Genomic DNA, 20484 nt, shown 5'->3' with positions numbered 1-20484 from the left:
GGTATATGTATAATTAATTGTGCAAAATATATGCAAAAAGAAGTTAAACATATAAGTACAAATACACACACAAATATTATAAAAATTTATACATAATCAATACATCATTCATTTATTTTACACTATTAGTATATACATCTTTTTTTTCTGTCTATATATAAGGGGTGTCTATACAAAACAAGTTTTAGCTTACATTAGTTATTATAATAAAATGACAGATAATTTATAACTAACATTTGCATGATATCTTATAACCTGAAGATTTGATTTTAGAGATCAGAAATTTCAACTAATGTGTAAAGTCTTGAACTTTGTCTTTCGAGAAAGAAACAGGACACGAGATAGTGGGTTTTAAAGACAAGTTTATAATAATTAGTATCAAATTCTACTCTTTACACGAAATTACGACTTAACCTCAATGGTGCAAAGACTGTTTCCGAGATTCGAACATATAGCTTCTAATTCACCAGAAAGCAAAGTTCACCCTCTAAGGTTTAAGTATTGTAAATGAAAAAAAGAAAGATATAGAGTATATTTTGATAAAAGAAAATAGAATAGTTAGAAAGAAAATAGAATAGTTAGAAGATCCATATAAGCTGAAGCCAAAACTATGACCACTTACTAAATCATAAATATATATTCAAGAAACGGAAATTTATAGTAATCTAAAGAACACTCATTCATTCATTCATACAACATACTTCTGTGCTTTCAGATTTACCTGACAAATTGTCTTGTTCAAGTAGCATTGTCCAATAACAATAATAGACTATTAAAATAACACACTCCTCCCACCACCTTCAAACTTACTGCACAAATTTTGTACATCAGAACCTAAATACACTATTAATATAATTAAAAAAAGAGCACATACAAAACTAATATGATTGAGAACTTGCTGACAAAAGATGAAGCATCAACCTTCATATATTAACCTTCAGTCTAGTTTTCGAGCCTAGATTTTGTCGAGCTTATCTGCCTTAATTATAGGGTTGGCTTTAGCTAGAGCATCCTGACCAACAGTTTTATAATCAAATTGGCAATCATGTTTATCAGAATAACGATGCATTGCACAGAACATGTTTCCACATTTACAGCTGAAACCAGTTAATCCGACACGCTTCTTGCAAGTGGCACATCTGCTGGGACCTGTCTTGGCTGTATTTTGTAAACTCTCACCAGAGGATGAATCGGCAGAAATATCAGCATGGATTGTCTTGATCTTAACAGTTTCAACTTGTACATCAACAGCAGCTGCAGTTACAACCTGTTTTTCGTTGGCATTGGAAGTTCCATTCACAATGTTTTCAACCGATGAAGCAGCAAGTTTGTTCTGCTCCTGCTTCAACAGAGTGTCCTTGTAGCACTTGGAACACATGTTCATTGTAGCAGCCCTTCCGAAGAAGCCACAACTATTAATGCAAAGTATGGGACGCTCTGGTGCCTGACATCCTGTCTCATCGTGAGACTCCATTATTTCACAACCACCTGCAAGCCAAGCACCTTAGGGTCTCAGAAGACAGAATATATAAAAATATTATAACATTGTAAATCTACTTGCACAAATCAAAATAAAGAATTAATTTAATACAGGCAAATTGCCCTTCCAATTTCTTCAACAGAAGATAGATACCACATAAGCACAAGAACTACATCATAAACAAAATGGTCAATACTTTTTAGTAAGCCATTTATAATGCAGAGATCATGACATGCACGTTAAAATGGCGGCCCAATGTACAGGGCTCCCACCTAGTAGGGTCTGGAGAGATCAATGTACGCAACCTTACCCCTGGCAAGCGGAGAAACTGTTTCCAGACTTTGTATCTTTGAGCTCATTATCACTAAGCCACAACCTTACTGTTGTGCTGAGAACCGCCCTCTAGATCACGACATGCACGTAAATGTTAAAATGATTTTAAAAAGAAAGTAGTGGAATTGAATAAATAGTCAAATTAGCCCCTGTAGTTTGATATGGTGTCAATCATCGTAGTCCCTGAATATATGGTGTCAGTCATCTTAGTCTCTAAACGATGGAAATTAATCATGAAGTCCCTAAATAAGTATTTTGTCATTCAAAATAGTGCTTGAGTGTCCACACCTTCATAAGGACTAATTTCAACCACTGAATGCACATTCATGGACTTCCAGAGTAAATTTCCATGATTGAGGGGCTAATAATATGGCTAACATTGTATTATTTAGCTAGAAATCTTTGTTGAGGGTGAGCCCCAATGCAAACATAAATTGTGGCCTTATGACTTAGAGGTCATGGTTCAAATCCTAGAAACAGACTATTTACTTCGGGGGCAAGGTTGCGTACATCCCCCCTCAGCATACCCGATAGGTGAAAGCATGGTGCCTCACTAAGCAGCAGTCCTTCTCCTTCCCTCAGACACTTATTTCAAATACATCAACAACAAAAGAGACAGTAAATTCCAACAAAGACATCAACAAAGAGACAGTATTCAATAATAATTCAAGCATGCAACAGAACCAGCAAAACAAACATCAACATAAGCAAGCTTCCACAATCGACCAGAGTATATAGTTGACAACATCCTCCAAATCAAAAACAAACAAGGGAAGAAAGAAAAATCAAATCTTTTTAATACCTCACACATCTACTTATTCATATCACTTACAAACAGACCACAAACACCAACCCCACAAAGAAAAACCAAAACTAAACAATAAAAAACCATTTTTCAATCAATGATCAATAACCCAATTGTAAAACCCCATTCGGAATTGGACGAATTGCATAAAATATAAACCTTTACCTCACCTATGCGGTTAGGGTTCACCGATCCACACACTCTTAAACTGTTCCCTACAATAATAACAAGACCATGACGAAGGGTTTAAGAAAATAAACAAGAGAATTAATTGAAGAGAAAGAAAAAACATAATAATAATTCAAACCTGAAATGGAAAAGTTGAGTAGAAAATGAAGACAAAGTACGATAATAAACGCATGAAGAGAGAGAGAGATAACCTCTCTCTTTCTCTGTGTCTGTCTCTTTGAACTTTTCACAGAGTTGGTTCTTCTTCACAAAGTTGCCACTCCACTGCTTCATATTTTCCATTTTGCCATTGTGCTACTCCATTAAAAAATCACATAATATTCAATTCATATAATTTCAAACACATATATTGTTCTTACTATTACTCATCTTCTTTTCGAATCTATATATCCCATTCATATAATTTCAAACTTCATCTTCATAACCATCACCATCCCAATCTCATAATTTCAAATGTTTTCATTTTTTATTTTGTTCTTGTCAGTTATTTTTCCTCAATATGGTTATACCAAAGAAAAAATTATTTATTATAATGTACGTGTATTATGTAAAAATTATAAACTCAATACTAAAAAAATAATGACTACGATATGATTTTATTGATTTTAGAATGGTTCAAAAGAATATAATTGTATTTGAATTATCATATCCCAATTATCTGTTTTTAGCTATAAATTATGGTAAATGATTCATTTGTTTGAGTTTTTTTATATCTTATCAATAGTATTAATAATTAAGATTGCTCTAGTTCATGTAATATCAACTTAAATTAGGGCAAACATAAATGTGTCTGTTTTTAAATAGGGTATGAGATATTAGGTTTTGCTCACCATAAATATGGGTAAAATGAGCTTATAAGCAGTCCTGAATAAAATTACAAAGTATATATAAATGTATATAATTAGCCATACAAAATAAACCATATATACTTTGCATACAAAATACAAAAAGAACACTACATATGAATATATAATATAAAATATATATATATATATATAATAAAAAAATGATAGTAATTTTTCACATTTGAATATAAATTCATATAATAAATAGAATGTACTTTCTCACATTTAACAAAATATATATATACATTTGCATATATTTGATGTTGATTACCTTTTCTAACGATATCTGTGTGCTGCTTGTTTTGTATGTTTGAAATGTCCATAAGCCAATAAGACATGTTGAAAAAACATTTTAAGGCTAATGCTAAACAATGCTAAACAAAAGAAATGTTTGATAACAAAGTAGCACTGATAAAAAGAAAAATGTGAAAATATATGGTTTGGGCCTGAGTAAACTCGGAACCCTATGGCGGGAACAACCCAAAATTTTCTTCTCTCTTTTTCATTTCAATTTGATTTGAATTTCAATCACAGAACCTAGATTTATAAGACGTGCAAGCAAACCCATCAAACAATTGAGTTTTGTAATCGCTTTCCTCCAAATCCAATTCACCATAATGTCGCAGAAGAAGAAAGCTAGGGTTTCTGACGATGAACAAATGGAAGAAATTGAACATCAAAACAGCCTCTACGAGGTACCTCACTCTCAATTTATTACGTTTTCACTATTTCCATTTCTGAAATTGAAACCAACACTAAGAATCAATGTTTTGTTCATTATTGAGTGATTATAGGTTCTCGGTGTGGAGAGAACAGCATCTCAACAGGAAATAAAGAAGGCATATCATAAGTTGGCATTGCGGCTTCATCCTGATAAGAATCCTGATGATGTGGTGATTATTTAAAACTTTCTAATTAATACTACTTTTATTATTTTAAGATTTTCACAAGAGGGTGAGTTCGGCGCAGCAATCGTAAGGTTGCTGTTTAGTAACCATGAGGTCGTGATTTCAACTCACGGAAAAGCTTGTAGGGGTAAGGCTGTATACATCCTACTGAGTGGGAGCCTCGTGCACTGGGCCACCCTTCTTGTTTTAAGATGTTGGCATTTTTAATTCCTTGTGTGTTCTTACAGCAAGCTAAAGAGAAATTCCAGCAACTGCAAAAAGTGATATCAATTCTTGGGGACGAAGAGAAACGAGCCCTTTATGATCAGACTGGTTGTGTTGATGATGATGTGAGTTTCTTTATTGCCGCAAATGAATTGATGAAGTCATACTATTTTGGATTCGTAATTGGCAATGTCTAGATCATAAGTAATTCCTCATGGTCTTAAATCTTAATGTAGGGAACTGTCCGTGTAAATAATCTTATGTATAACAGAATGGAAGATTAGCATTTTCGGATATTTTAGCTGTCCGAGACATGTACAAGTAATTTATCGTTTTTCTGAAAAGCAGGACCTTGCTGGAGATGTTGTTCAGAACCTTCATGAGTTTTTCAGAACAATGTACAAGAAGGTATTTCCTTTTTAATGTGTGATATTCTGTCTCCTTATGCACAGTGGTATACTTTTTTCCCTTCATTTATATGACTTTGTAATTTGTAAACCGTAGGTGACTGAAGCTGATATTGAGGAGTTTGAAGCAAACTATAGGGGATCTGATTCAGAGAAAACTGATTTGATTGATCTTTACAAGAAGTGCAAGGGTAATATGAACAGGTAAGAAAGCATTGCAAATATCTGATGTGCATGAGCCATTTTTAAAAAGGCTTGTATTTTGATATCTGTAGTAACTTTCCCTTTGCAGGCTTTTCTGTTCGATGCTGTGTTCAGATCCTAAATTGGACTCACACCGATTCAAGGATATTCTTGATGAGGCTATAGATGCTGGTAAGAATATTAAATTATTAACTAGATTTTTGTTGATATTTGATGTGAATCTAGAATTCTCTATAGAGAATATGTTATAGTGAATTTGGATTTCCAGACCAGGAATGAAAGTCAATGAGAATGGGAGGCCATGCAGTTATTTTACTTTTTGCAATGAGAATCAGCATATTAATATAAGTAGCCAGAGTTCATTAGGTGTTATTACACGTTTTTCTTGGGTTCGGTATCTTCCTTGATGATTGCTTGTTTTTTCTCATACCTTGTAGGAGAAATAAAGTCAAGAAAAGCCTACCAGAAATGGGCAAAGGAGGTATCTGAAACCAAACCACCAACAAGTCCTTTAAGGAAGAGGGCAAAGTAAGTTTATTGACTTGGGTTTTGCTTATATTGTTTATACCATAACTTAGGATTGATCCATTATTTCTCTCTAGGTCAAGAAAGCAGCCGGAAACTGATCTGTACGCAATCATATCACAACGCCGAAATGAGAGGAAAGGCCAGTTCAATTCAATGTTCTCCTCTCTAGTTTCAAAGTATGGTGGAGGTGATATACCTGAACCCTCCGAGGAGGAATTTGAAGCTGCACAGAGAAAGCTGGAGAGCAAATCCTCTAAAAAATCAAAGAAATCAAAGCAGAAGTAACCAGCTTATAGTTGTGTATAGTTTGTTAATGTGTTTCAGTGAACATTATCTCATCTGTTGTGGCTATCAAATGTTAGTGTTGTGGCAGTTCAATGCTTAACTTTTGGGATGTTGTCTTTCATGTTTAAGTTAATGAGACTGGTTATTTTCAAGGCTAAAACAGCCATTTTATTTGTCACAGTTAAAGTTATTTTCATCCTTTTATCAATTTCCCAACTCCCAAGTGGTTGTTATCTTAGTTCACAAGCATGATTACTCTGACAGTACATGAAAGGTTCATGCTTATTTGATGTGTGCATCTACTTACACCAGTATGTAGTAAAATCATGATGTTGAAAGTAACATGAGATCAATTGTTTTAAATAATAGTATTGAAAAAAATGTGATGCATGTGTAACTATGCATATGCACAATATTATTTGCTGCAATAATAGTTGGAGGAGTGATTACACATGAAATGAAAGAATAGAGGTTGTTGTGCAGATAAATGCTTCACAAGTATCAGGTCTAATGAATAAATAACTGAACTCTCTCATGTCAGTTATTAACTTATCCTGTCTCTCCAAACTGTACTAGTTGTAACTTTTTCCTTACAACAATGCATGTGAGGGAAATTGTTTAGCTTGAAAAGGAAAAAGACAATTACTTGAAACAGAGAACCCCTTTTACTCTTATCTATGTTTTTTCTTCTTCTTAAAAACCCATATGCATGTGAGGGTCAATAGTATTAGTAGTATATCTTTTGGCTTTGACAATTGAATCAAGGAATTTTCATATAAAAAGCATTAACCTTGCAATGTTAGGAACATGTGCTAGGACATTACAACCGTGGGTTAGGAACATTCCTTAATATGAATGATGTACTATGAAATCTGAAAATGCAAGCAAGACTTTTCCTTTCCTTTTTCTTTAGTTTTCCATGCCTTACATCTTTAAGGTCCTGTCCTCCATGCTCTCTTTTCCAACCCCAATGTTCTTTTAAGTCATTGGGTGGGTCATAGCTATGATATGAAAATGGATCCTCTATTACTGGAGGATCCAGTATCATAGATCCAGTATCATATAAGATTGTTACATGTGGACTTAAAACAAATTAATATTTCAGATTTTAAAATATTTTTAGACAAAAACTTATTATAAATGATAAAATAAATCTGGACCTCATATTTTAGTACTGGACCCTCCACTGCCAGAGAGGATCCCAGCCCCTATGATATCACCACTTATACACTTACCAATAAAGTCTTGAATAATGCAAAACACATACATTAATATTATATTACATATTTTATATTTGATTGTTGGTCTCATATCACCAATAAAGTAAGAACTAGCTCTTTCTTTCTGGATGGGAAAACATCACTTATAGTTTTGATAGTTGGCTATAAATGAGAATTTCTTAGAATTGATTTTATTTTGATTAAACCAATATCCATATTTTAGCATATGATGTGAAAGTGTGAAACAAATAACATGAATATATTTACAATATAAAAATTTATATATAGTCAATGTCTCATCTATCATTTATTTGTATTCATTTTATTTAAGAGTCAATATGATTAAAAATGAATAATGGATAATACAATGACATTATAAAAAAACTCTTACATAATCACTATGTATCTTTTTCTTATAATATAATTCATAAGGTAGTCCAGTTTTCAAGGAGATAATCATTCCCCTTCTTTTTTTGTACAAATATTTTTTGGATCCAATATTCAACAGTCAAATTCATTTTACTTAAATTCTGACACATATCTTAGGTCTCATCTTTTCTCCAACAATTTTAGCGCCTAATTAATTGTTCTAATCAATTATCGGTACTTCTTATAAGGCAAAACTTTAATTATTGATCTCAATTTTTATATATCCATAGTATTATTAATCTATACAATTGATAAAGATGATTTAGTTGACATACTTTTAAATTTTAGCATACAATATACTAAAAAATCCAGATCAGGAGGCACGATAGTTTCATTCTAAAGCTGGTTGAATATAAATATTAATGTGATAATTATAATCGAGTTTTTTTAAGAAAACCTTCCGAAAATAAGTCAAATAAATAATAGTAACTCAATGTATATAGTTTGAGAAAAAGTTGTATACATTCATAATGTAAAATATTTGTTACACCATGACGACTGTATCACCTATCACTCATTTTAATTATTATTTATTGACCATCTAAATAGAAGTAATATAAATAAATGATAAATAATATCACATACCTCGATTGTGTATAAATCTTTACACTCTTACATAAATTACACTCATGTTTTTACACCAACACTAAATGTAACCTCCATAATTATGTGTGTTTGCTATATAGCTTTTCCTTGACTTTGTTGCCCCCATTCATTCTCTCTCTCCACTTTATTTTAGGTAAGTCATCAACCTAAATTCTCTTGGTGCTACTATATTCTTCTGTTTTTCCCTTACTCTTTTCTCTCTCTTTTTCTCATGAGGTAGTTTACTGTCATAATTGTGGAATATAGTTTTACTCATATTTCATGTGAAACCCCTTTCATGGTTGCTGGAACCTATTCAATACCTTCCAATTTTTCTCATCATAGAATTACATTTACATTCACTTTCCTTATATTAAATGCCCCCTTCATTTCAATCTAAGTGGTTGTATTCAATTACAACATTTTGGTGAAAAGGGTTGTAGTAGAAATCAGTTTCTCAATTTTATTTGCCATAAAGATCACTTTTTTATAGCATATCCACCAGGATCTGCTGCTTCAGTGTTTTATCTTGTAGCTTCTGGAGTTTTCTATGGAGATAGATAATAGTAATAGTAGTGATGCAAGGTCAAAGAAGATGGAAGATTATGAAGTTATAGAGCAAATTGGTAGAGGGGCATTTGGTTCTGCCTTTCTGGTTCTTCACAACTCTGAGAAAAAGAGGTAACTGTTTTTTTTGTAACTTCTTAAAGAATGCAAAATTAATGATTGGAGAATGAAGATCAATTTTTAGTGAAAAAGATAGACAAACCCATGAAGAAAGTTTCATTTTTTTTAGATTTTGGTGTTTGATTGTTGGAGTTGAAGGCCAGAAATTTTGATGGTAGTTACCTTTTTTAGCATCAGTAATTTTTATGTAGCTGTTCTGTAAACTGTTAAAACCATGCAATGTGAAGGATTGAGATTGATTTTAGTTAACTAATGGATAGCCCAATAGAGAAAGTTTCAAATTTTTTCTTTGTTTATATTTTGAGATTTTGATGTTGAATTGTTGGGATCGAAAACTCCCCCATTGTATTGTAGTTGACTTGTCATTTCCAAATTCAATCACTATACTCATTTTCATGATTTCTTCCATGGTAGGTATGTGCTGAAAAAGATTCGTTTGGCTAAGCAAACAGAGAAGTTCAAAATGACAGCACACCAAGAGGTTGGTATAACAAAAACAAACCCTTGATGGTTCATATACTATATGTCCACCATGCTTTGTATTTAGTATATTGTCTCCTTTCCTTTTTGGTCTTTAACCATGGTGGGAAAAAATCCTTACTTTGATTGGACAAGCAATTTTTTTACACCAAATTATTCATATTACTGTCTTATTTCTCCTTTTTTGTGGTTCTTAATGTGTTATGTTCGATAGAATCAATTGTACTGATCAACCTGTTTCCTATGGTCGTTTGAGTTATATATTATGCATGCGTGAATCTCATTTCTATATATTTCTCTTCCATCATGATCTCTGAATATGCCATTGGTGGCTGAGTTCATTTCATTCTACAAATAACTGGTATCTGACTTCTGAGTATGTAGTTTATTCAAGAAGCAACATCCATGGTAGAAAAGTCTAGTTGACAAACATGGAGAATGACTATACTATACTTAAACTGAATTAATTTGATTGACAAAGTCTTGTAGGTGATATTCTAGTCACCTTTGTTTTCAAAGGGCCCATGAAACTTCCAGAGAAGAGGATATTGTTTTTGTGAATATTATTATTGTCACAAAATGCTTTAAATACCAAATGAAATATCATTTTATTTTTATTCGTTTAATCTTAAGATAAGTTTTCCATAAAACGGAAGTCAGCATCTATACTATTAATAAATGTAAAGATTGATTTCACAGACATCCATCCTAAGAGGCTGTATAAAGCTGATTTTGAATGATTACTTTCCGTCTAGTTGCATAAAAATGACATTCCCTCTTTGGCTCTTTCTGTTACAGATGAACCTGATTGCAAAACTAAAAAATCCATATATCGTTGAGTACAAAGATGCTTGGGTGGAGAAGGTAAGGACATAATTTCCTTTTTTATTTTCTGGTGTACATGTATGTAGGGATTTAAATCAAGTTTGAAGATTTATATGTATATCGCCTTATTCTGATGTTGATCACTCTTCATGGCATGTCTCTGATATTTCATGTTTTGTAGGAGGACCATATATGTATTATAACTGGATATTGTGAAGGAGGTGACATGTAAGTAAAGTAATATGTGTTATGAACACTGTTATTTCTTGCATAAATTATGTAAGAGTTTTTTGTTTTCAGTCACTGAGCAATGTTTTGTGGTCGTATCTTAGGAGAAAAAAGTGTTAATCAGCAAATGGCAATTTACATTTAAATGGTTAAGGATTCAAAAATTGTTTGCATAACTATTAACATGCCTGTCAAGTGAAGGCCTACAGCACTTAAACAGGCCCGATCCTCATCCAAATCACTTCTCAACATCTCAACTACTCACTTCAACTTTTGAATCCTTTTAACGTTCATCCTTCCTCTTCCTCACTTCATAGACCCTCATTCTCCATTCCCTATTCATAATCCTCATTCTTCATTTCCCATTTTTTGGTACCAAAATGCGTTTTGTATGATGTTGGTCATATATCTTGCTACAACCGTGTTTCTGTATTGTAATTTGGATGATGCAGAATCCCATGGTCACGTGTTTTTTTTTTATACATATGTGAAAGGCACATTTGATAGAACGATTAAAAAAATAGAATAACCAAATACCTTGCCTGATACACCAAATACATCTGGTTTTCCATGTGCCCAATTAAAGAAGGCCATTGGTAATCATCCGGTACAAGAGGAGTTACATCCGAATTTGGAACATAATGCTGATTTATATTTGGGTCAGGTTTTGAAGATCAGAGAAGTGTAGTTCAGGGGAAGGATGAAGTTAAACGTCAAATTTTGATTCAGTTGCATCACAAATCTGTCGGAAGAGGCGACTTGGGAAGATATGGCTGTGATTCAAGATCAATTCCCTGATTTGAATCTTGAGGAGTGAGGACAGGGTTCATTCTTTGGAGGGAGGTGTTGTTAGGATCCAAGAGAAGCCTCCACTTTGGACGGTTTACTCTAGGAGGAAGAGGGACTGGAGCGAAGGGGGGCTATTTGATTCGGCTTGGGTTTGGTTTTATTTGATATTGTTAGTTGGTTAAGTCTAGACTATCTTTATCTGTTAGTTAGTTAAGTCTATCTTTATTTCATTAGCAGGGTTAGACGATTTACTATAAATAGACGTACTGTTATTAGGCTATGTTTTTTGAAGTACTGACTTGTAGGGTTTTCCCTCGGAAGAAGGTTCTCCTTCTTGGATCGTTTTCAGTTTAATATCAGAATTATTTCTCTCCTCTATTTTCTATTGGCTGTTTGCTGTTAGGATGTTTTAAATCCAAACAGACATGAAGTCCTAATCATGAAACACTGCCTTTTTGTGTGGAGCAGGGCTGATAAAATAAAGAGAGCTCGAGGATCATTATTTCCCGAAGAGGTAATTAATAAGGTTAATCTACCATTCCTCGATATTTCCTTGTAAGAAACCTTACTCATGATCACCAATTTCTTCTACAGAAGGTCTGCAAATGGCTGACTCAATTGTTGATAGCTGTGGACTACTTGCACTCTAATCGTGTAATCCACAGAGATCTTAAGGTATTTACATATTCCCTTGAACCTTATCTTGAGAAAGAAGTCATTTATGTGATGTTTAACATCTATGCAACTTCATTCAATTTCAGTGTTCCAACATATTCCTCACTAAAGACAAGAACATTCGGCTTGGTATGAAACATTGTCCCTTGAAAGCTCATAACTTTTAGCTTTCATGTTCTGTGTTATCTAAAGAAATATATTTACTTCATGGACAATACAGGTGACTTTGGTCTTGCAAAGCGACTCAATACCGAAGGCCTTACTTCCTCGGTAATGTATATATGTTGGAACCATACCATTTATCTGATACTTTCTTCGAGATGTAGTTTATTGCATCTCACTTTGAACTTCTTATAACATGCTAATGTTAATGATACTTGAGTTAATCCATGTAGTGACACCTGTTTATCATTCACACCCGTCTCATATCTTGTCTAGGTTGTTGGAACTCCAAGTTACATGTGTCCGGAGCTCCTTGCTGATATACCATATGGTTATAAATCCGATATGTGGTCGCTTGGTAAGGTTCATGGATGCCTTATTCTAATTGACAAAGCCATATAATATCCGACCTTGTATAACATTGATATCTCTTTGTAAAGGTTGCTGCTTGTTTGAGATTGCTGCACATCAACCTGCATTTCGTGCTCCGGTAAGAGCATGAACCATCCACAAGAGTTCGATTAATACAATGGATATGTTGACTCCATTCTTCAATATTATTTTAAACTAGCAAGTTAATTTGACAAATGAGTGAATGACCAAAACAGGACATGGCTGGACTTATCAATAAAATAAAAAGATCCTCCATTTCTCTACTGCCAATTGTTTATTCTTCCACACTGTAAGTAAGATCTTCAAACCATTCCAATCACGCCGCTAGCATAATTTTTATAACCTGTTCTTTTGATCAACGACTTAAATATTTACCCTCAAAGTGAATACAAATATATTTAGGCCAATCAAAATTTCCATTAATTTTTTGCTAATAATTGGATAATCCTCCTTCCCACCCCTTTCTTTCATATATTTCATTTTAATGATAAAACTGAGCAATGGCTTACATGTAACAGGAAACAAATTATCAAGAGCATGCTGAGGAAAAATCCAGAACATAGACCAACAGTGAGTTCAACTGAGCCTCTCTTGTGTGTGATTAATTTGGATTGAACTATCTATTCTAATGCCGCTTCTCTTTTTTTACAGGCAGCTGAATTGTTAAGACATCCTCATTTACAACCTTATGTTCTTCGCTGTCATAATGCATCATCTAATGTTCTTCCAGTACGTCCCTTAGTTAACTCAACGGATAAAACAAGATCACCTCATAAATCTAGTGGTGGCAAGGACCATGGGGATAAGGAAGCTGGATTAGTAAATTGTTTGGATCGAGTTCATCCAATTGAGGGAAATGGAGATGTACGGCCAAGCAATCTTCCTAATGACGGTGAGCTAACAGTCTCAACCAGTGCAGAAGACAACTTTGAGACCAAGATAGTTTATCTTACCAGCTACACAGTGGAATCTTCTACTAGTATCAGTGGCTCAAAAGATGTGTCAACGGCATCTGAACCAACTATTCGCAGTGTGTTCAAGGACACAGACTTTAAAAGTAGACCCGCAAGGGAAACAGTTGACAACGAGATCATTTCATTGAGTACACAAGATTTCGTGCGTGTGGAACAAGGACTTGCTCTGGAACATTTTCAAAAATTAGAAGTGTTTGACATAAATGCAGTGACTGCAATAGGTGAAGATTATTTTTCCAATGAAGTTTTTAATAATTTTGAGGCACATAGGATAGATGCCAAACTTGAGGACTCCGGGAAATCAACAATGTCTAGTGCAGGCAGTAGCAGCATTGATAAAGATAAGTCCATTGATACAGCCAGCACTAATAAAGATAAGTCCACTGATGAGGAGGAAAATTCATCACTACTTGTGCATCCTATTAATGCTGAAAATGACACAGTATCTGAAAACTGCTTTAAGAAAAACGAAAACGCCGATGTTTTTACAGAAGTTTTGCATATAAACTGCGTCACATCTGAGAGTAATGACACACTTCCATTTAAGGATGAAGACACAGCAAAATCACACACCACTACTTGCCCCATGGGTGAAGATGATAGCACTGTCGTGGTTGATCCGACGACACTGAGTGGCATTTCGTTAAGTACAGTTACTGCAGCAGTTGCTGATGAAACAACCAAGACTACATTGGATAATCCATTGCAGCAAAGAGCTGATGCTTTGGAATCTCTGCTTGAGTTATGTGCTCAGCTACTTAAGCAAGATAGACTTGAAGAGCTTGCTGGTGTTCTAAGACCATTTGGAAAAGAAGCTGTTTCATCCAGAGAAACAGCAATATGGTTAACAAAGAGCCTCTTATCTGCTCAAAAGTTGAATCCTAAAACCTAGTTTTATAAGAGGTTGTCATCATTTATTATCTGAGAATAATGTATCTCCTCGTATAAGGAGATAAGTTATTTTCTCCAGCCATTACAATCATGACATGTGTCATATTTAATTATTTTTTACAAAAATATTTCTAAAACTAAACAAATAGTACATATGTTATACTTTTACTGGTTGGAGGAGATAAATTATCTCCTGGTATGTGGAGATACTTTATTCTCTTATTATTTATACACTATTTATAAGAAATGTGTATTTTCAAATGTCACATAAGTTTGTACCTTGGAGATTGTTGCTTGATTGAAGATTGAAGAGTGCAAAGTTGAATCCTACATTTTTCCCTTGTGTGGGTTGCATAGTAAATGAATTAAATTATTATTTTTATAGGTTGTATATCAATTGTATTTTCTACAGGCTATAGCCATTGATTGCATGAGATCTGTCATTTCCCCTCCCCTGATGTTTATCATTCATTCTTTTTACAACTTTGTATATCAAAATTTGGCAACTTTCTTTTTGAGAAAACAAAGGAGGAAATAACAAAAGAAATTGTGAGACCTTCAATTCTTTTGTTTCTTAAAATATTTGTTTATTATCCAAAGGACAAATTGGTTTTCATAATCCTGTACCACTTTGAAAGAGCATTCATGCAGAACAAAATAATGTTCAATAAAGAGAAACATAAGTAACTGTGATGTCTGTGCTAAAATCTCCCCACCCCATTTGTTGTATTTGTTTTTGTTTTTCTCCCATTTTATTCCTTTTAGAAGTGATTAGAGATTACTACATAATCAAAGGTTTTTGTCCTATTTTATGAAAATTGATGCATGGCTGAAAAAAGTTGATTAAGTGCAGGTTTCCCTGCATGATTCTGTGTCTTAATTCTTGAGATACTATGGCTATATTCTAGAATGATAATACATTAAACTATATAAGATGAGAAAAGTAAACATTTGTACACAAAAAATTAAACATTTGTACACAAAAAATTAAACAAATTAATATTTCATTCAACAATCATGATAACACATACATCAATATCAATTTGCTTCATTACTTTATTCAACACTTGTTCCTTTTTTTTTTCAATGAATTGGATGGGCTAAAAGCTCAATCAATCCTTATTCATTACACTATAATATCCTATTACATTTTCCTTCCCCTTTAACATTGTCACAAGCTTAGTGGAACAAGGCAAAGAAAGACAACACTGATGCACCAACCAAGGAGCCAACAATGGGCAAGGTAGCTGCACTGGTGCTTGGGCCGGGGGCCGAAACCTCGGTGGCAGCCATGGCTGCGCTCATGGAGGCAACGACGATGAGGACGGCGCATGTAACCTTCTTCATTTCCATTATGATGACTAGCTTTTTTTTGGAGACCCGCTATGATATGAATGTAGATGAATTGGGGAATTCTAACACGAATTCGGCAATTCCAGGAACAAGAAGTAGAAATTCTTATGGAAAAGAAGAAGAATTTGAAATATCTTATTGATTGAATCAAGAATTACAAGAAGAAGATTTGTATTTTGTAGAAATTGTCAATGAATAATTTTGTAACTTACTCACCAAGTTACTTATACAAACCAACCCAAATAACTAACTTTTCCTCCAATTTCCTTCTCAACTAACTAAGCACAATGACCCTTCTACCCTTACAATAATACTGCCCTTACAAGAATACCCCTAACATTGCCCCATACCTAGAAATATTCTTGACCTCAAGAATGGAAATGAGGAAATTGTTTACATAGATCAAAATAAAACTCCCATGTAGCATCTTCAGGTAGATGATGCTTCCACTGGACCAGGACTTTTGTGACAGCCCTACCTCGTCGCTTCACGGTGGCCTTGTCCAAAATGGCTTCAGGTTCCCTATCTCTTGTGCCTTCTTCTATGGTTGCAGGGATGGATGCGGCAACAATTTCTTGGCCAATATGCTTCTTCAATTGAGAGACATGGAATACATTATGCACTTTCGAGTGAATTGATAGTTGCAATTTGTAGGCCACAACTCCTATCTTGCTTAACACTTCAAAGTGTCCAAAATACTTGGGAGATAATTTTTCATTTCCCCTTGCAGCCACTGAAATTTGCCTATAGGATTGAAGCTTAACATAGATCTTGTCTCCAACCTGAAATTCCCTATCACTTTTATGCCTATCAGCCACTTGTTTCATCCTGTTCTGTATTCTCATGAGATGGAATTTGAGAATTTTGAGCATTTCCTCTCTTTTGACTAAACTTCTATCAACCAACTATACATTAGACTCCCCTGGTAAATAAGAAAGGTAAACTGGTAGGGGTTGTCCATAAACTACCTCATATGAAGTGGCTTGAATAGAAGTATGGAAGGTGGTATTGTACCACCACTCAGCCAAAGGTAATCATTTCGACCACTGATGTGGAGAATCTATACACATGCACCTTAAGTAGGTTTCTAGACATCTGTTCACGACCTCAGTCTGTTTATCAGTTTGAGGATGGTAAGCTGTAGATAGGTTGAGTTGAACACCTTGGAAAGCAATCAACTCTTGCCAAAAATGGCTAATGAAAATGGGGTCCCTATCACTTATTATGGAGTCAGGGAACCCATGTAATTTGAATACAATGTCCATAAAGGATTCAGCCACTATTCCAGCAGTATAAGGGTGTGATAAAGGCATGAAATGAGCAGATTTACTAAGCCTATCCATCACGACAAAGATAACTTGCTTACCCTGTGAATTAGGAAGACTCTCTATGAAATCCATAGTAATGTGTTGCCAAACATGACCAGGAATGGGCAAGGGTTGCAAGAAACCAGGAGTAGCAGCTGTGTCATACTTTCATTGTTGGCATACTTGGCATTGTTGAATGAACTACTTGATATCCTTGTTCAATCCCTTCTAGTGCAGGACAGATTTAACTCTTTTAGTTGTAGCATTCCCGCCAGAATGACCCCTGCAACAACATTGTGGAACCATTGAAGTAACTCTTGTCTGAGTACTAGATCCTGGCCAACTACTAGTTTCCCTTTCCTTCTTAATTCACCACTAGTCCAAGTATAATGTTTGTGTGAAGTTGAGTCCAATTGCAGATGAGATATGATCTTAGCAAGGCCTGGATCAGATGCCCAAATGGTTGTGATTTTGTCCAGTACATCAGAGTGAATGTCATGAACCACCAAAGCCAAACATTCCCCTTCCTCCCTTCTGGATAATGCATCAACAACCACATTATCTTTGCCCTGTTTGAACTCAGTTGTGAAATCAAATTCCATTAGCTTAATCAACGATTTCTGTTGGAAAAAATTTGTGAGCCTTTGGTCTAACATATAATTCAAACTCCTATGATCAATCTTGATGATGAAATGCCTATTAAGTAAGTAGTGTCTCCATTTCTGCACTACAAACGCTACAACTATGAACTCTTTTTCATAAGTGGAGAGGGATTGTTGCTGCTGATTCAACAACCTACTGATGAAGGCAATTGGATGATGTGCTTGCATCAAGACAACACCTATTCCATGGCCTGAGGCATCCACTTCTACAATGAATCCTACTAAAAAATTAGGTAATGCTAAAACTGGTGCAGAGTAGAGTAACTGTTTTAATTCTTGGAATGCAGCCCTGGCAGAATCAGACCATATGAAACCTTCTTTCTTAAGCATATTAGTTAATGGCCTTGCCACTATCCCATAATTTCTCACAAATCTTCTGTAGTATCCAGCCAAACCCAAGAACCCCCTTAGTTGCTTTATAGTAGTAGGCATTGGCCAATCCTACACTACCTTGATCTTAGCAGGATCAATAGATACTCCTTCTGCTGAAATAAAATGTCTCAAGTACTCTACTCTTGAGACCCCAAAAAACACTTAGATTGCTTAGCAAACAAACTGTGATGCCTCATAGTAGCTAAGAACTTTTCCAAATGGACAAGATGTTCTTTCAAATCATGGTGAGTATGTCATCAAAAAATACCAAAAGGAATTTCCTTAAAAACACCTTAAACACTAAATTCATTAAACTTTGAAAGGTAGCAGGGGCATTAGTAAGGCCAAAGGGCATTACCAAATACTCATAATGGCCACTATGAGTTTTGAAAGCAGTTTTGTGTATATCCAAAGAGTCCATTCCAACCTAATGGTAACCTGCCATTAAGTCAATCTTTGAGAAGATAACAGATCCATGAAGTTCATCCATCAAATCATCTACTAAAGGATAGGAGATCTGTCCTTAACAGTGCCCTTGTTCAGCTCCCTATAGTTAACACATAATCTTCATGAACCATCCTTCTTGTCCACCAAGATAACAGGGCTAGCATAGGGTCTGCTACTACTCTGTATCACTCCTGTTTCTAACATTTCCTACACTATTTTATCAATAATATCCTTCTGTTGTCTTACATACCTATATGGTCTCTTGTCCACATGGTCACTAAGCTTCATCAATGGAATTCGATGATCATGTCCTTCTCTCCTAGGAGGTAATTGAGTAGGGATGAGGAACAAATCTGCATACTGGTTGAGAAGATCAACAATTGACCCATGAATCTCTTGTTGCCTAACATGAGTAGTCAAAGAGTGAATTAGCAACCCCTCTTCAACACAAACTTAGATCATTGATAATTGCACACTCTTGTTCAAGACTTTCTCCATATGCTAATGTTCCAATTGAGAAGAACCCCTTAGGACATGCCTTCTACCTTGCATAGAAAATTCCATAGATAATTTGTCAAAATTCCATGTGATATCCCCCAATGTAACCAACCATTCGACCTCTGAAACTACATCACAACATCCTAATGGAATTAGCATAACATCCGAGGTGAATATAGTGTTTTGTATGATCCAACTAAAGTGTCTCACCACATGAGAAATCTGCACCTTGGTTCCATCTGCCACTATGACCATTAAGGGTTGTAAGTCATCAATCTTGCATCCCATCTGTTTGGCCATGTTGATATCTAAGAAATTGTGAGTACTACCACTGTCAATCAGTATATACAATGACTTCTTGTGATATTTCCCTGTGATTCTCATAGTTCTGAAATTTGCGACTCTAGTTAAGGCATTGACCGAAATTTGAGGCTCATCAAATTGCTCTTTTACCTCCTCATTGGTATTGATCAATCCCTGACCTTCATCATCTGCATCCTCCACTTCCAATAGGTGGATTTGCAATTTCTTATGTGATAACCCATGCTCAAGTGAATAAGGTATGAAGAAGATCTTTGCTCCTGACCTTGACACAGTTTTGATGAAGACACCAACATCACCAAAAAGAAGAAAATGAAGAATACTTATGAAGACAAAGAAGATTAAAGCTTCAAGATAATTAGATTAAGTCTCTATAGGTACTTCTATCCTAAAACTCTTAAATATACAAAGTAGTAATGCTCAAACTATTTTTAAAGAAAGTTGAAACACTTTAAAACACTTAAAACAATTTTCAAAAATAGTGTGTAACGAGTTACTTCATCTAAGTAACATGTTACGTGTGTGAGAAAAGAGTTATCATACTTAAAACTGTTCAGAGTAATCCATTACTGTCCTTGAGTAATAGATTACCAGTTTTGAAAAGTTGAGTAATCGATCTTGTTGTAATCGATTACTCTTATTCGATTTTAAATGAACAATGGACAAAGAGTTTGGTTAATCGATTACTCACTGTTAGTAATCAATTACTGAGAGCTGTTGCATCAGATTTCAGATTTCAAAATGAAATGTTCTCACTCCAAACGAAATCTCTTCACTTCAAACAACTCCTACACTTTCAGAAAGGCACCATGGGTGTTTGAAAAGTCTATATAAAGGCTCTAACTCTCATAACACAACAACACACAACTCTTATACAATTTCAAAAAGCTCTTAAACTTATTCTGAAGTTATTTATCTACACTTTTTGCAACTAGTCCTTAACTTTCAAAGTTGTTTTCCTCAAGTTGCTTAGAAGTGTTTCAAAGTTTTCCAAAGAG

General features: G+C 34.5%; 4 protein-coding genes across 6 annotated transcripts; 2 read left to right on the top strand and 2 right to left on the bottom strand.

The window, feature by feature from the left end:
* Positions 772-3036, bottom strand: LOC109333849 (zinc finger A20 and AN1 domain-containing stress-associated protein 8-like). Of its 3 annotated transcripts, none has more exons than XM_019569431.1 (3): positions 2926-3036; positions 2784-2833; positions 772-1488 (listed from the first exon to the last, which is right to left on the bottom strand). In XM_019569431.1, the coding sequence occupies exon 3, from the start codon at positions 1472-1474 to the stop codon at positions 956-958; it is 519 nt and encodes a 172-aa protein (XP_019424976.1). In that variant the 5' UTR covers positions 1475-1488; positions 2784-2833; positions 2926-3036; the 3' UTR covers positions 772-955. The 3 variants fall into 3 exon arrangements, with proteins under 3 accessions (XP_019424976.1, XP_019424977.1, XP_019424975.1); XM_019569432.1 differs by having other exon boundaries at positions 2789-2833; XM_019569430.1 differs by lacking the exon at positions 2784-2833.
* LOC109333673 (chaperone protein dnaJ 6-like) lies at positions 4118-6396 on the top strand. Its single transcript, XM_019569210.1, has 8 exons — positions 4118-4347; positions 4447-4545; positions 4788-4889; positions 5113-5172; positions 5269-5375; positions 5464-5546; positions 5813-5903; positions 5978-6396. The coding sequence occupies exons 1-8, from the start codon at positions 4270-4272 to the stop codon at positions 6186-6188; spliced, it is 831 nt and encodes a 276-aa protein (XP_019424755.1). The 5' UTR covers positions 4118-4269; the 3' UTR covers positions 6189-6396.
* Positions 8543-14866, top strand: LOC109334529 (serine/threonine-protein kinase Nek6-like). Its single transcript, XM_019570352.1, has 14 exons — positions 8543-9103; positions 9524-9590; positions 10388-10453; positions 10596-10642; positions 11900-11945; positions 12026-12106; positions 12193-12235; positions 12327-12376; positions 12545-12626; positions 12709-12758; positions 12877-12950; positions 13180-13231; positions 13313-14549; positions 14746-14866. Exons 1-13 carry the CDS (start codon positions 8973-8975, stop codon positions 14525-14527), a joined length of 2004 nt encoding a protein of 667 aa, XP_019425897.1. The 5' UTR covers positions 8543-8972; the 3' UTR covers positions 14528-14549; positions 14746-14866.
* Positions 16248-17279, bottom strand: LOC109333912. The gene is made up of 2 exons (XM_019569494.1): positions 16986-17279; positions 16248-16712 (listed from the first exon to the last, which is right to left on the bottom strand). The coding sequence occupies exons 1-2, from the start codon at positions 17277-17279 to the stop codon at positions 16248-16250; spliced, it is 759 nt and encodes a 252-aa protein (XP_019425039.1).

Source organism: Lupinus angustifolius, chromosome LG19, assembly GCF_001865875.1.
Source record: "Lupinus angustifolius cultivar Tanjil chromosome LG19, LupAngTanjil_v1.0, whole genome shotgun sequence".
NCBI classification, from domain to species: domain Eukaryota; kingdom Viridiplantae; phylum Streptophyta; class Magnoliopsida; order Fabales; family Fabaceae; genus Lupinus; species Lupinus angustifolius.
The sequence above is the reverse complement of the archived record's forward strand: the minus strand, read 5'-3'. Positions and strand labels throughout refer to the sequence as shown.